This window comes from Crocodylus siamensis, chromosome 2 (genome assembly GCF_052110815.1).
Source record: "Crocodylus siamensis isolate JL-2025a chromosome 2, ASM5211081v1, whole genome shotgun sequence".
Classification (NCBI taxonomy): Eukaryota; Metazoa; Chordata; order Crocodylia; family Crocodylidae; genus Crocodylus; species Crocodylus siamensis.
The window spans coordinates 20,647,039-20,661,742 of NC_143396.1; the positions used below are offsets into that span (position 1 = coordinate 20,647,039).

The 14,704-nt window shown below is 43.8% G+C and overlaps 1 protein-coding gene across 8 annotated transcripts in view; it reads left to right on the forward strand.

The window, feature by feature from the left end:
- DOK7 (docking protein 7) overlaps positions 1-14,704 on the forward strand; it is a 104,397-nt gene that overhangs the window by 36,695 nt on the left and 52,998 nt on the right. For 7 of the 8 annotated variants that reach the window (XR_016440678.1, XM_090035493.1, XM_090035497.1 and 4 more), the window contains one exon: positions 1,686-2,560. Coding sequence is in view for 7 of the 8 variants with exons in the window: in XM_090035493.1 (XP_089891619.1) it covers positions 1,686-2,560 (875 nt within the window). In the remaining variant the exon portion in view is untranslated. Of the gene's footprint in view, positions 1-1,685; positions 2,561-11,031; positions 11,158-14,704 lie in introns of those variants that run through there. The other variant, XM_090035500.1, reaches the window with a different exon arrangement.

Genomic DNA, 14,704 nt, shown 5'->3' on the forward strand with positions numbered 1-14,704 from the left:
TATACAAGAAGGTGTCAGCATATGAGTAGTAAGTAAATCATAGAATCATAAAAAATGAGGGTTGGAAGGGCCCTCAGGAGGTCATTTAGTCCAACCCCCTGCTCAGAACAGGACCATCCTTAACTAGATCATTCCAAGTAGTCCGGTCAGGACCTATGATTAAGGGTCTTCTCAACTCAAGGAGGCAGCTGGCTGATTTTGCAGGCGGATTGCAAGGCCAGCTGCAATTTTCAAGGGCTTATCATGGCTGGGCCCCCGCACCCATGCTACTGATTTGGCTGAGGGGCCGTGGTGGCCCTGCCCCTTGCCACTAATTGGTGGAGAAGAATGGGGCCACACAGCAGGCAGCCCTCTCAGCAAATCAGAGGTGAAGGGTGGGGGCGGCAGCCAGCTTGCCTGCTCTGCCCTTCCCCTGGGAGGGCTGCGTGGCTGGGAGGACTGCTGGCTCCCACTGGGAGGGCCCAGTCTGGAAGGCGTTCTTAGAGCATATCTGTGAGAGTGGGCCAGTACAACACAGGTTGGGGAGACAATATTGCCCCAAGTTTACTATCCCATAACTTAGTAGTTAGAACATCTCAGAGAAAGGAGTTCATATTCTTCTGTCTGAGGGGACTCCCACGTCCATGTTTTCCACCTCGGAAGGTGCACTAACCACTGTAACTGAGATCAAAATCTGACTTTTAGGACCAGGATCTGATTCATGATGGCCTATTATTAACATCAACCAAACAATGGTGTGCCCTTTTTCTCCTCCTCCACCTTGAATTTCAGTTCTTACATAAGGGAAAAATAGTTTCCTCTTCCACTTGTGCTACAACAGGAAGAAGGTCTTTAGACATGATAGTAGTGTTTTGCTGTCCTACCGTAACAATTCAAAGCCTATGTGTTCCATTGCCATTATGAATTCTTACAGTATGTATGCACACCATTAAAATTATTTCTGTAATTTCATTTGCTAATTAAAATAATTCAATTTTTAGTCCAAATGCGTCATGGGAGATGTATACAGAACATTCTGTATTGGGTTACAAAAGTATCATCATTTGCACTAGCAGTCCATTTTTTGTTTGCCCATGTGATGTACAGCTGTGGAGTTTATTGTAGGCTCTATTGGGGTCAAAGATAATTAGGATCTTAATAACTGATTTTATTCTTACTGCTTCTTTTAAAGGTTCACTATGCTATTTTTTACATAACAGAAAAAGCAGCAGACACTGAGATTGTTCATTTAGCTGCTTCTAGTCCAACACTGAAATCTAGTCCACAGGTTGGGGAAATTAGGAATGAAAAGTTTTTAAATTTTAAGGAAAATTCGCAGCTACTCTAACTCTCTTACAGTGTGGATCAGGAATAGCTGAATAAAAAAGTTTATACAGGGGTAGAATATGTCCTAGACAAGGAATAGGATCAGGTACAATTTCTTCAAACTTTGCATAAAATGCAGTATATTTTCTGAAGAAAGCAGGCTCACAATAAAGGTAGCCACATTGCTTTAAATATATTTTTTTCTAGAGGTACAATTCAGAACATGCATTGCATTGTTATGGCAAAATGGCCCCTTCCTGCTGGTCCTCAAGAGAAACAGAACTTCATGATCTGTTTTTTATGTCTTTAGTCATAACTACATTCTTAGTTTAATCAACTAGATTTTGAATGCGAGAATGATCTTGTTTCTTTTATTCCAGGAGACGACAGAAGTCTGTCGAGTTCATCTTCAGATACTAGTCACTCGGACGTTAGTGTTGGGAGCAGGTTAACAATTTGGCCTGAACAGTCTTCAGCTGGCACTTCTCAAGAGAGTCACGGATTGGGAGCAGCAAAAGGCATTCATCTGGGGGAAGAAAAAGCCTATGCAGAAGGGGCACGTGGCACTGCCAAACCACCTCCTAAGCCTCTTCGGTCCAGACAGCTGCAGGAAATAGGTCGTCAGAGTTCCTCTGACAGTGGGATAGCTACGGGTAGCCACTCTTCTTACTCTGGAAGTTTCTCTTCCTATGCTGGAAGCCTGGATATTTGCCATGGTGAGGAGTTTGGATCGTTGCTAAGCTTACCATTGACCCTTCCTTCAGATCAAAATTTATGTACTTGCCCTCATGGTGAGCCCCAGAGGAGTGCAGGCTCAGAGTATCAGGTTCCCAGCTCTCTCAGACATATTTATGACACACCCAGGAGTTTATTACAGGCAGCTGCTAAAGACGTGCAACACAAGAGTGCAGATTCCACATTACCCAAGGACCAGGCCCAGGCACCCCAAGGCATTAGTGACCCTAAACTGCTGGTACCGCACTTGGAAGCACAGATGGCACCTGAGCAAGGCCAAGACCGGGGAAGGCAAGCATCCTCACTCCCAGAAAGCACCAAGGACTCAAGCGAGGAGACATATGCGGAATTTGTTTCCAGATGGTCAGATGTAAAACCACAAGGACAGGTGTCAGACTCGAAAGGTAGTGAGTTGGCACCACCTAGTGGAGTCCCAGCTGACCCCTGTGAAATATGTAGCCCCCACCCTGGGATGACAAGAGCTCTCTTTTCAGCTTGTCCAATCTGTGGTGGACTAAAGGTAAATACCTAATGCTGAGCAGATGCTAACAAAGGTTTCTGTACCTTATTTAACACCTTTCATTTAAATAACTATAAACAGTTGTGAATTGCAGCCTGTTCTTTTTTTGAATAATAGCTTTTGTACTCTTTATGGATAAGTTAAGAAGTTCAGTACATGGCTTACTATTCCGTCTTTAAAATCCATGCCTGGAACAAGAAAACATTTAAAGAGATAGACGTTTGGGTGCTACCTTTTTAATAGGCCATATTCTCTCTTTGGATGGACATGAGTGGTTCACATTGTCTTCAGTGGAAATTTCAGAGGCATATTGTGGAGTTGAATTTGTCTGTAATAACTAAGTACAAAGGAGACTGGTCTGCCTTGATGTTGGTTTTTCTTTCTTTTCTTTTCTTTTTTTTGAGAAGGGTGAAGGGAGGTTGAACAGGACATGTTGTCCTTAGCTTTGAGCTGTAATTTAAAATTATGTCTTTACCTTTACTAGTGGATATATCTCCTGTGCTCCATGTCTTGTGGCTGGAGAAGACAGAGTGGCAGAGCTTCTCAGTGGAAGCCTAACAAAGGAACTCCTACGCAGAATCAGACCTAGTCAGAGCTAGTCTAGCATCCTGCCATTAACAGTGGCCAGTACCAAAGGCTTTGGCAAGATGCAAAAACCAGTTACAGAAAAACCTGCCCATGGGGAAAGATCTTTACTACCAGCCGGCAGAGATTGGCTTTGGACCTGAGAGGAGGATTTACATCCCTTCCCCATATCAAGTTTAGTTCTTAATATTCACTGTCAGTTTTTTCATCTGTATAATTGGCTAATCCCTTTTGGAAACAAGTTAGGTTCTTAGCTTCAAAGATACCTTATGGCATATAACTCGCACAAGCTGTTTGTGCATTGTATTAAAGGAAGTATTTCCCCCTGCCAGTTTCAGAGAAGACTTTCATTGTTTCGACTGTAGTTGCTAAACTGGAATGAGAGAAATCTGTCCATGTTCTGGAGGTGTTGGAAAAAACTTGAAAAGGAGAGAGACTGTTCAACTTGGGGAGAGTGGTGTAAAAACGGAATTTGGAGAATATTGTCTCACTCTGAGAAACATTTGTCCATGGGTGGATCTAGAATTTTGAAAAGGAGGGTGCAGGTGGTGAGGTACATCGCTACATATAACACAATGCATAGCTTTCTCCAGTTAAAAGTAAATTAGAAGCTTTACTAATATGTTTGGGACCTAGGACTGTATTATTCTAGAGGTGTACCGACCAATACATCATTCTGATATCAGATCGGCACCGCTATAAAGAAAATTGTATTGAAATTGGCTTTTTTTTTGCCTGATGTGGCTGATAATGTGGCCGATTTATATGCTCTGTGCATGTGCGCAGCTTCAGTACAGCATGTAGGTGGTGGGGAGCACAGCTTGGAGAGCTGTGTCTAGCTGGTAAGTCTTGTGATGGAAGGGGAGCAGGGAGGGAAGAGGCGTGGGGGAAGAGGGGGGCAGATCAAGGTCCCAGAGGTGAGGGAGGAAGTGGGGCTGGTGGAGGGCAGGATGGAGTCATGGCTCATCCGGGGGTGCTGGGGGGAGGGGGGCAGCTCCCTCTGCTGCACTTACCCTGAGAGGGCATGGGGCATGTGCCCCCCTAGATCTGCTCAGGGTGGGGCAGGATGCCGCTGCAGGATGGGGCTGTGCCAGGCACTTCCTGGCGGGTGCTGGACTGGGTTGTGCTTGTGGCGGGGTGGGTGGCAGTGCTGGGAGGAGGGTTGGGGGGGGGCTGTAGTGAATTTTGGGGTGGCTGCAGCCCCCCTCCAGTCCTCTTTCCAGCGCTGCCGCCTGTCCTGAGTGCAGCCTCACCTAGTCCCCTCCAGGAGGAGCCCAGCACTGCACCACCCCACACAGATCTGGGGGCACACGTGCCCCCGCCTCCTGGAATGTGCACAGCAGCAGGACCACCCTACCTTCCCCACACCCTGGCCCCAGCCTGGCTGTTTTGCATGGTGTGAATGGGATACATTTTACATACTGTTATGGCCAGGTGGGACTGACTCATGGACCACCTAAGATATGAATTCTCCAAATTTATTTGAAGGTGTTCAGAAAAACTTCGGTGTGCAAATGCTTTCAGTGCTTTGCAGTTTCACTTAAACCATTAATTAGATTGTGCTGATATTTTTAAATGCCCAATATTTATTTCAAAGAGAGAATACATTGTACAGCAATCAGAAAGGACATAATCAGGTTTCTGTGTTCAGTTCTGCATAGAATTGTTGAAGGTCATAAAGTCCTCCCTATGGCTAAAGTTTTTCCTTTATTTCAATAGTAATTTTAGCAGAAAAGGAGGGAATAAGAAAGAGTGGGGCAAATCCTGTAGCAGTGTGCAGTGTTCCCTGTCAACAGAACTAGTGATGCATCAGTGTTCAGGTGGAGGCAGGATTTCAAAATGTGCTGGGGGAGTTGCCCTCTCCATTTTGTCAGTGAGTTAGCAGGACTGGAGGAGGTGGTGGATGGAGTGTGAAAGTTAATGGTTACCTTTTTTGATCCAGTGACCTCAGTAGCTAGCACTTACAAGGCTGCTTTACTGCTCTTCCACTCTCCTTGCAGGTAGAAGGATAGTGACCATAATATAGGGCATCAAGATTGGATCTGTGAGTTAAGTATCTTTAAAGTCAGGACAGAAATGATAGCAGGAATTTCATCCTATTTTACTTGAGAAGAAAAGAAAAAAACCACTGAGAGAGAACTCCATAGCATATTAATATAAAACAGAGAGGGAGTAGAGCGACTAGAAGTTTATTGAACACCATAGATGAGGCAGTAGTTATGCACACTGTTTTCTATTCTGTTGTACATTGTACTGTACAGTGTCTACAAGATTTTCTGCATTACAGACTGCATGAAGTGTGCACTAATCGCAGTATTTTCATATAGGTAATTTCAGTAATACAGATGCATGTTGATCCGAGATCGTTGTACAGTATAAGTATGCTAGGCTATGCATCTTGGATTGTTTGGGGGTTTACAAGGTTTGCAGATTTATTACTGGGCCATATTTACGCCATTTTCAACCCACTCAGAATGGGGAAAAACATTTCACTGTACATATTTGGTTCTGTAACTTCATTTATTCTACAGTTTAAAAAACAATGTCAACATTTTTATAGGTATTTTTTACACCTCCATTGTTTGTAACATTTCTTAGAAGCCTGAAAATAAAATTATCTTTTCCAACTGTTTTTGTCCATCTGGCAAATACTCTTTTTTCTGCCCAAACCCTCATCCTCTTACATTTTGAGTGAACATGGAGTGGATATGTCTGTTTTTATTTACTTCCCTGTGGTGTGCTGAAATCAGTGATAGCAGTAGGAAATGTGTCTAATGGTGGAAATGATAGCTCCAGTCCTCCATTCCTGCATCACTCCATAGTCTCATTTATTTAAAAGGGGTTTTTTTTCTGTGTGCAAAAAATATAGAATTAGACCAAGGTTTTTTAGTTAATGGGCTGTGACTCAATCAGCATAAGAAAAGATGGCATTGATTTACAATGGGTTCTTTATTATAAAACACTTGCAAATATTCAGCCAGATATTCTGCTTGAGAATACCAGTACCCTTTTGGAGATAAAGACTTGGTTGCACTGGGATGGAATGATATAGGTATAAGCAGTTGCACTGGGATGGAATGAAGGCATAAAGTGTTGTAACTTTAACCTGAGTTATTTAAAGTTAAAGTTTCATATATTATTTATTCACTTTATAAGCTGCTTGCAACAAAGGCTCAGGGCCGCGTACGCTGAGGCCTCTGCTACATGTGTGGGTAAAGGCACAATTGGATCCAACATGTGATCCACACAATTACACGTCCTGCCATGCTACATGTGAGGTGCAGCTGGGTCTGGGAGCCCCATCAATTGAGGAAGTTTCTGCCCCAGCTGCTTGAGGCGCAGCTGAGATCGAGAGCCCCATGTGAGCTGGGGGATACATGTACCCGCAACCCCTGGGGATCATGGCACCCCAATCCCCAGGGCCTGAGCTTTTCAGGCTGAGCAAAGGGCACGCCTTCGGCTGGGAGCCCTGTTAGCTGACAGACCCTGCTACATGTGCAAATTAAAGCTGGATAGCAACTAGCTATAAAGTTAGCACACATTTTTGAGGTCTAACTTTGTAGCTAGTTGAAGCTTTGTAGCGTATGATAGCTATTTGCATGTGTAGCTGGTCTTAAGGTAATCGTGCAATTACCCAGTTCATTGCGCAGCACCTGTAACGGGTAGTAGGGGCCTAAGAGAACAGAATAATTCACAAAATGAGAATGACAAGAGGACAAAACCGCTTAAAAGGGAACTAGACTATCAACATAAAACAACAAACACCCCTTGAGAACTATCTCAGTCTGACTAAAGGTTACAGAGTTTAGGTCACTACACTGGAACAGCTGGCACTTGACTAGCAACTTCCTCTCCCTTTTTAAACTCGTTGAAAGTTACATCTCTCCACAGCCAAGGACCCAAATTCTTTTCTTAAGTTTGTTTATTTATTTGATTTTTATACTGCCCTCTTCAAAAAGGTTCAGTGGTTTACAATAAAAGCAGACAAAATAATAAAATGACCCCAAAGAATACCCAGATTTTAACCACACCTGCTAAAAGCCTTCCCAAATAAAGATAACCAGGGTCAGGCTTGGGCTGTGGCCAGCCTCAAGCAGGATGGGGGAGCTCCAGGGCTGAGGAGTTACAACCCAGAACAACCTCCCATGTGTTTGGCTAAGTGAAGCTGGTCCACAGATGGTATTTGTAGGAGGTTGCTCTTGGCTGACCTTAGGGATCGTGATGGAGTGTGAGGAAAGAGGCAGTCCCTTAGGTACCTATGACTCAGGCTATACAGGGCTTTACAGATCAAGACTTGTGCCCAGAAAGCTTTCGAAACCTAGTGCACACTCTGGAGCACTGGAGTAACGTGCTCTTGGCTCCCAGGCAGAAGGTAGGCCACTCTTCTGTACCAACTGCAGCTTTTGGATGGTCCTCAAGGCAGCCCTACGTAGAGCACACTGCAGTAGTATAGCCCTGAGGTTATGAAAAGATGGACGATGGTGGCCAGATCTGAATCTAAAGCAAAAGGTTGCTGCCTTCCCACCAGATGGAGATGGTGAAAAGTGCTTCTCGCCACTGCTGCAATCTGAGAATCTTAAGTGCAGCTAGGGATCCAGGAGTATCCCAAGCCTGTGGATGTGAGTGAGAAGGGGCAGCTGAACCCCATCAATAATGGGTGTCCTTATCCCTGCATGAGGCCTGCCCACCATCATTACCTCTGTCTTGTCCAAATTCATCTTTAATTAGTTCATTTGCATCCAATTCCTACCTCTAGTCAGGCACCGCGTAAAGACAGAGACTGCAGGAGCTTGGTTGAATGAAAAGGAGAGAGAGCTTCACTATCATAATATTTAAATGCCTCCTAATGTTTCAGTAGATTTAGTCTCTCAGCATCCTAGCAGTAGGGAGAATGGAAATTATACCATTTTACAGTGGAAGAGACAAGGCACAGCAAAAGTAAGGGATAGGTCCACCAAAGGACTTGGTTGACTTTGCTCTCCACAGGAATCCATACCTCTAACTTAGGTACTTGGGCTCACTATTTAATGCAAAAATATAAAGAGGAAAGGAATTGTGGAACTGCCTATTGAGTGGGGAACTTCCTCTATGGGCCTAAGGAAAACCCATGGAGATGGAGTCCCTTCTTTTATCCAGCAGCCTAGAGCATTCACCTGGGGCTTACATTCAAATCCTTCCTCTGCCTAAGGAGACTTAAACCTATATCTGCCGTCTTCCAGGAAAGTGTTCCAACCTCAAGCTATAAGGTATGAGACCTTTCCCAGTTTCTTGTGAGAAAGTTTCATTTTACTTGGACACAATTAAATAGAGGTCATAGGGAGAGAGAGAGAGCACGAGAATAAGTATATGACTAGTTTAATGAAAAGTTTGGGCTCAAATTCCACCAGACAGAGGAGGGATTTGAATTCTAAAAAGCAGTTAAGCATCTCAGTCCTTCTGTGGATCTAGGCATAAGTAACATGCCCAAGGTCACGCAGGAAGTCTGTAACAGAACAGGGCCTTCACATTCCCATGCTAGGCTTGGACCAGCCCAGGCAAGAGTGCCTCTCTCCAGGCCTTCATAGACCCACTACTGTAAGGTGGGCAGGTCTAGCAGAGGTAGCCCTGTTTGCACAATAGTTATGGTGTCTACAGTTTTCCATTTTTACTTCTGTGAGATGAGACTTGTGAGACTTACTTGTCAGATGTTTTGTTTTAACTAAAGTTTTCATTAGCAAAGAAAGACTAGGTTCTAAAGAAATCACAGAAGTGCATAATACTACACAATATTACCACATACACCAGTATTATCATCATATCTTCTCATATACCACTGAATTGCTCATTTTTTGTTTTGTCATGCATTCGATCTGCTGATTTTTCAAATGTAAAAGAACGTGGCCATTGGCATTGTAAATACATGTCCTAGACTATGAGCAGGTGAACTATTCACCATGAGGGTAAAGGGGACTAGGATTTACCTTGCATAAACTGCTTGAAAGTAACTGCCCATTTGCCCAAACTTATCTGCTACTCAGCTTTCACCTGCCCTGGGATAAGAGCGTGCACGTGAGCCATAAGTGCGGAGCAGCTTGTGCATAGTAAATCCTAGTCCCCTTGTACCGCATGGTAAATTGCTGGTCTGCCCATAACTTTTGTATCTGAGCTGGGTTTTTTTTTTCAGTTTTGTAACATAGCTCATGTAAGGAACATGCCACTTAAGTTGCACACACGTCTAATTTAAGTAAACTTTGTTCTAAACACACACTATTGGTTTTTTTGTTCAGCCTCAGTTAGATAGTTGCTTATAAAAAAAAAAACCCTGAAATTTTGCAAGCATTGAGCCCTTGGCATTGGTCAATGTTCCCTGAGATTTAAAAAAATGAGAGAAGTTATTTCTGTTTGTGAATGATTTGCTTATTAATATTACTATGAATACTTTGCATTGTTAAATTGTTCTACTTGTCATCTGAGGGCCCTGAAGACCTTAATTAAACATTTTACAAATACTGAAACTGAGAGGACAGGGCTACAGCTACTCTATGAGACAGTAACATACAGCTTTGTCTTCTAGTTCCTGACACTTGCTACTTTTCATAGCATTTTTCCCCTCCTTGGAACATGTCCATTGAACCTTAATAAAAGCATTATGTTCTTTCCCTTTAAAATTCAGGGGCAATTCTGAATGGCCAGTCTGTCATTTTTATAGCCGACAGACAGACCTCCTTCCTGCCAATACCACTGTTGCCATGGTCGGAGCCAGAGGCAGCTCCTAAGTACCTTAGCTAATAGAATCCTTCCTTTCCAAATACTGTATTTACTCAAATACTAAATCCTAAATGTAAGATGCCCCCCCCAATAATTTGATTCTACACATGGAAAATTTATAAATTTATTATAATTTTCCATGTATGGATTCTAATTATTGGTGAATCATCTTCAATTTATGTCCCCCTTCCACCACTGCAGGCAGTGGGAGGAAAGGTGGTGAGGGGGGCAGTAATGGGGCTGGCCCTAGGGGTCAGGTGGTAGGGGGAAGGCAGCAAGAGTTGCAGGCAGCTTACCCCCTGCTGCCTGTCCCTCCGCCATTTGCCCCCATATTGTTCCTGCCTCGCTTCCCACAGCCTCAGGCTGCCCTAGTTCTCCCTCCCCCTGTTTCCCGCTCCTCCCATGCCACTTCTGCTACCCGCACCCTTGGGTCCCTGCCCTCCTTCCTTCTATTCCACCCCCACCCCCTGCCTCCCCTTCCAACCCCTCCTTACTTTTGTTACTGCTGGCAGGCTCCATCACTGCTGCAGCCCAGGGCACAGAGCATGGCTCCAGTCTGGCCCTGTAGCAGTGGTGTGGAGCTGGCACTGCTGTTCCAGCCCAGCCTCAAAGCAGCAGCAGTGTGGAGCTAGTGCTGCTGCAACGGGGCAGACTGGCACAGCAGTGCTGGCTCTGTGCTACTGCTAAAGGGCCAGGCTGGAGCCATGCTCCATGCCCTGGGCTGCAGCAGGGGAAGAGAGTGCTGGCATGGAGCAAAGGTAAGGAGGAGTGCAGCAGAGAAGGAGAGAGGGAAGGAGAAATGGTGGGTGGGGGGAGACTGGGGTAGTGGGGGAAGGAGTGGCAAAGTGTGTAGAGGTAGTTTGAGAGGGAAGTGGGGAATCAGGCAGCAGCTGTGGCTCTGGGTCCAACCCTTGGCTGGGGCTAGAGCTACAGCAGTTTCCTGTGCCCCTACTGCTTTGTGCTTGAGTGTAAGGTGAGGGGCTTTTTTTCTCCATGTTAATTGAATAAATACGGTAGTCCCAGATCTTGCATAATTTTAAATTAGTAAAGACTCATCATTGACTTCAACTGGAGTGAGAGGGAGGGAACTGTGGATTTCTTTATTTCTAACTAGGTTCTTTTGTTTTTCGTTGTATTAGAAACACCTTAAAGCACTGGGCAAAGCTTCACTTGACACCAGTTCTTTCTCACACCTGCAGCAAGGAAGCCTTCAAGCCTGAATGGTTTAAAAACTCTGGTAATACAGACAAACCATGAAAGCCAAAGCAATAAACCCATGTTTCACATACAACACATTTAAACACAGTTACAAAAGGAGAGGAGAAGCTGAGACACCCCAAAGGTATGTTGAAATCAATTAAACGCCAAGGTCCACCCACTTCTAAGCAGCCCATTGGACCAGTGTGGTTAAAGGGCACTGGTTTCTATAGCCAACAGCATGCAAGGAAGTGATATGGCTGGCTCCAGCTTGAATGACAAGGGACCCATTGACAGCTAGGTTAGCTAGGTTAGCGTTCAGCACAAGCCCAGGGTGAGGCTGTGAGCTCGCGCTCTACGGAGCCATAGCAGGGTACCTAATGACTCTGCCAATATATCCCAGCTTTGGGAATGATATTCACTTGGGTAAAGAGGGACTGTCTCTTACTCTTGGCTGGCTCTTGCTGCCAGCATGAGCCATGATGCTCTTGGCATCTTGTAAATTTGTACAGCTTTCAGGGTTTCTATTTCTTTCCCTTTATTAATATCTCTAACGTAGGGTTGGTCTATGATGCCTTTACTCACATGGAGTGGTACTTTGTTTCACAAATATTCCCATTGATTTAGATATGGCTACTCCTAGTGTAAGGGCGCGTATGGGTAACGTAATTAATTTCCTACACTAGGAAGCTTCTGTGGTGACAGTAACAATATTAATTATATTTTACAATAATATTGTGCATAATAAAGTCTTAACTGTTACCTCTCAATGGCCCTCTGAAATGCAGAAGGAATTACTCTTGACACCACTGAAATGCAGCCACTGTAAAGTGGACTGAATTGGTTGACAGCAGCACATGGCAGCAACATACAAGTCTAAGACAGGAAGGGACGAACACTTTTTCCAAAAAAAGTGGATAGGAAAAAAATGTACTACAAAGTAGATAGGCAGAGAGTGACAGTTGGCGCTAGGATTTGGCCAGGACCCCAGGGTTAATGTCTTTACTCTTGCTGAAAGTGTAACTTCATCCTTTCTGGGCAGTGGATAGAACCTCCTTTCTACATCTCAGCTAAAAGACAGCACATACAAAGACAAAGAAAGCATTTGCTAGCACAGCACTAGCACATTGGTTAATTCCTGTTTCAAAGAGGGAGCATGACTTCTACTGTGCCCTATGTTTCCTGCAGCACAGTAGTAGTGTTTTTTGTCTGCCACCTTGTCAGGACTATAATGCATAGCTCCCAGCTGTACAACAAGTCAGAGAAAGCCCAGTTTCTACATGCTTTGCTAGAGAGTACTTTAAATTTCCTCTGAGGCTGAGCAAAGTCCACTGACTTGTCAAATTTTCTAGACAAGTCTAGCAAGTCCATGCCATTTTCTGCTGGGTTGGAGCAAGGGATGCAAAAAGGGTCAACAGTCCAGGCTAGATGGGAGACAAAGTTATATATATAAATGTGCTGTAGGAAATGATGCTGACAAACTCCCTCCCTAGGTCATAACATGCTACAACCTGCACTAAGGAAGACAATTCTATTTCTCTCTAGTGGCTGGTCCACATTAAAATCTCTGAGTCTGCTGGTCCTTCTAGCTAATGGGCTCAAATCTTTGGCTTGAGTGACTTATGCTTTTAGGAGTGAAGATTCCAGATTTGATCACTGCTGTCAGCCGGCGGTATTGTTTAGATTAGTTGTAAATCAGAGATACAGACCATCTGCTGTGAAAGTTCACTTGGCCTTTATCATGAGAGTAGAGGGGTTAACACTACTTAATGTTATAAAACTTACACTTTTTTGACTAAGGCCCTAAAAAAACAGATGCCCACAGATCTAAAAAGGGAAATGAACTTCTGGCACAAAGCACTGGTAAGTAAAAGGTATCAAATACTTGGAGAGAGGTAAAAATGGAGTGTTATTTTAATATATTAGTTCCCTGTAATTAATTAATTGATCAGAATGCTTTGGCACAACTCAGCATAATTTGTTCCCGTTGTTTAAGCAGGCAGTTTTGCCTGATTATTCCTCTGTTGTGGTGAGCTGGTGAGGATTTGACAGCTGGACTATTGATCAATTGTACCTAGTTAGAACAAGTATTTGGGAAATTCTATTTGTACTCCCCAGAGGAAAAAGGAACTTGAACAAATAGGACTGATAACAACTAGAAATTACAAGAAATGACTTCCTTTCTCTTCCTTATCTGGGAGCGATAGCTTTTCAGAAGAGAGAGAGTTAGTCATTTTAAAGGAGGAGGAGGAATCTGACAATGGGAGCCAGGAAAAAGTTGCCATTGTCTTATTATATGGTCCTAAAACTCTTAGAATTTGTTTTCCCCTTGATTTGCCCATCTGTAAAATGGGCACAGGATTTACTTACCTTGTGTTTTAAGATCTCAGCATAAACAAAACTATATGAAATCATTATTTGGTTTTCAGGTACCAATACCAGAGTAATTGCCTGAGTCAGAAAAGGACTCTGCAAATACCAACAGGATAGGAGTGACATGTATGAGATGTTTGGAGATTTGGCAAACAATCCACTGTGGACAGATGGGTTCTAGAGGTGATAGTAAGTGGATACTCAACAGAGTTCAGATCTTTCCCACTAAACCTTTCCCATAGAACTGCCCACAGCTGCAATCAGGGACACTATAAGTTCACAATTTGTGCAAATTAGCCTAATCAGCAACAAGTATATTGCTGTAGACTATGCTTAAATTCCTCTGTAATGACTAAGGTGACAGATGGCATGAAAAGCAGTTTTGGAAGTACAGGTGCTGGATGAATCCGCCTGATCTTATATGAAAGTTATCAGTCTTGCTAACAATAGCTCAGAGGGGCTTTTTAACCAAAATAGGTCTAAAATATAGAAAATAACTAGGACTCAGTTACCTGACTGCTGCAAAGCTCAACTCATTGGTCTATCAGCATCAAAAAGGGTGTTACAGAGTTAGTTACAGTACTGTTGCGGTGCTAGTTCAGCAAGTCAAACAACATGAGTAGCACATTCTTACCCTAATGTGGTTTATATGCTGCTCAGAGCTAATTTAGAGTTATGTAACAGATATAGCAATAGACGGGGCAATTGATGAACTAAAGAAGTATGGTTTTGTCATCACCTCTGCAAAAAGCAAATCCAAACTGACTTGAGCAATATTCAGCATAGGGTGAGTATTTTTCATGGAAAGCAGGTGTAGAAAATGGTGTGGATGAAAAATGAATAGGCACCTGCCAAACAGTTTCGCCAATTTTAAAGCTGTCCTGCAAAACCAGCTCTCTCAGGCCATTCTACACACTACTGCTAGTGAGGGTGGCCATTGGTCCCGTTTCCTATCCAGACTGTCCTGTTTTTAAACCCTTTGTCCCCTGTCTGTTTCTGAAAGAGGAACAGACTAGAAAAAGTCCTGTTTTTCAGTTCATTGGTGGAAATATATGTCAATCATTTGTCCTCATGATCCCATTGGCTGTGTGTAGAGGTTGGGTGGTGCCCAGTCAGGAGGAGCAGGGTTCAGCCAGGAAGGGAGGGGGTGGCCTTTTTGTGGTGGTCCCGGCTCTTGATGTTGATTGGCGAAGGAGGCTGGTGGCTCACCCCCCTCACTGCTGGTTGGCCAATGGCGGCAGT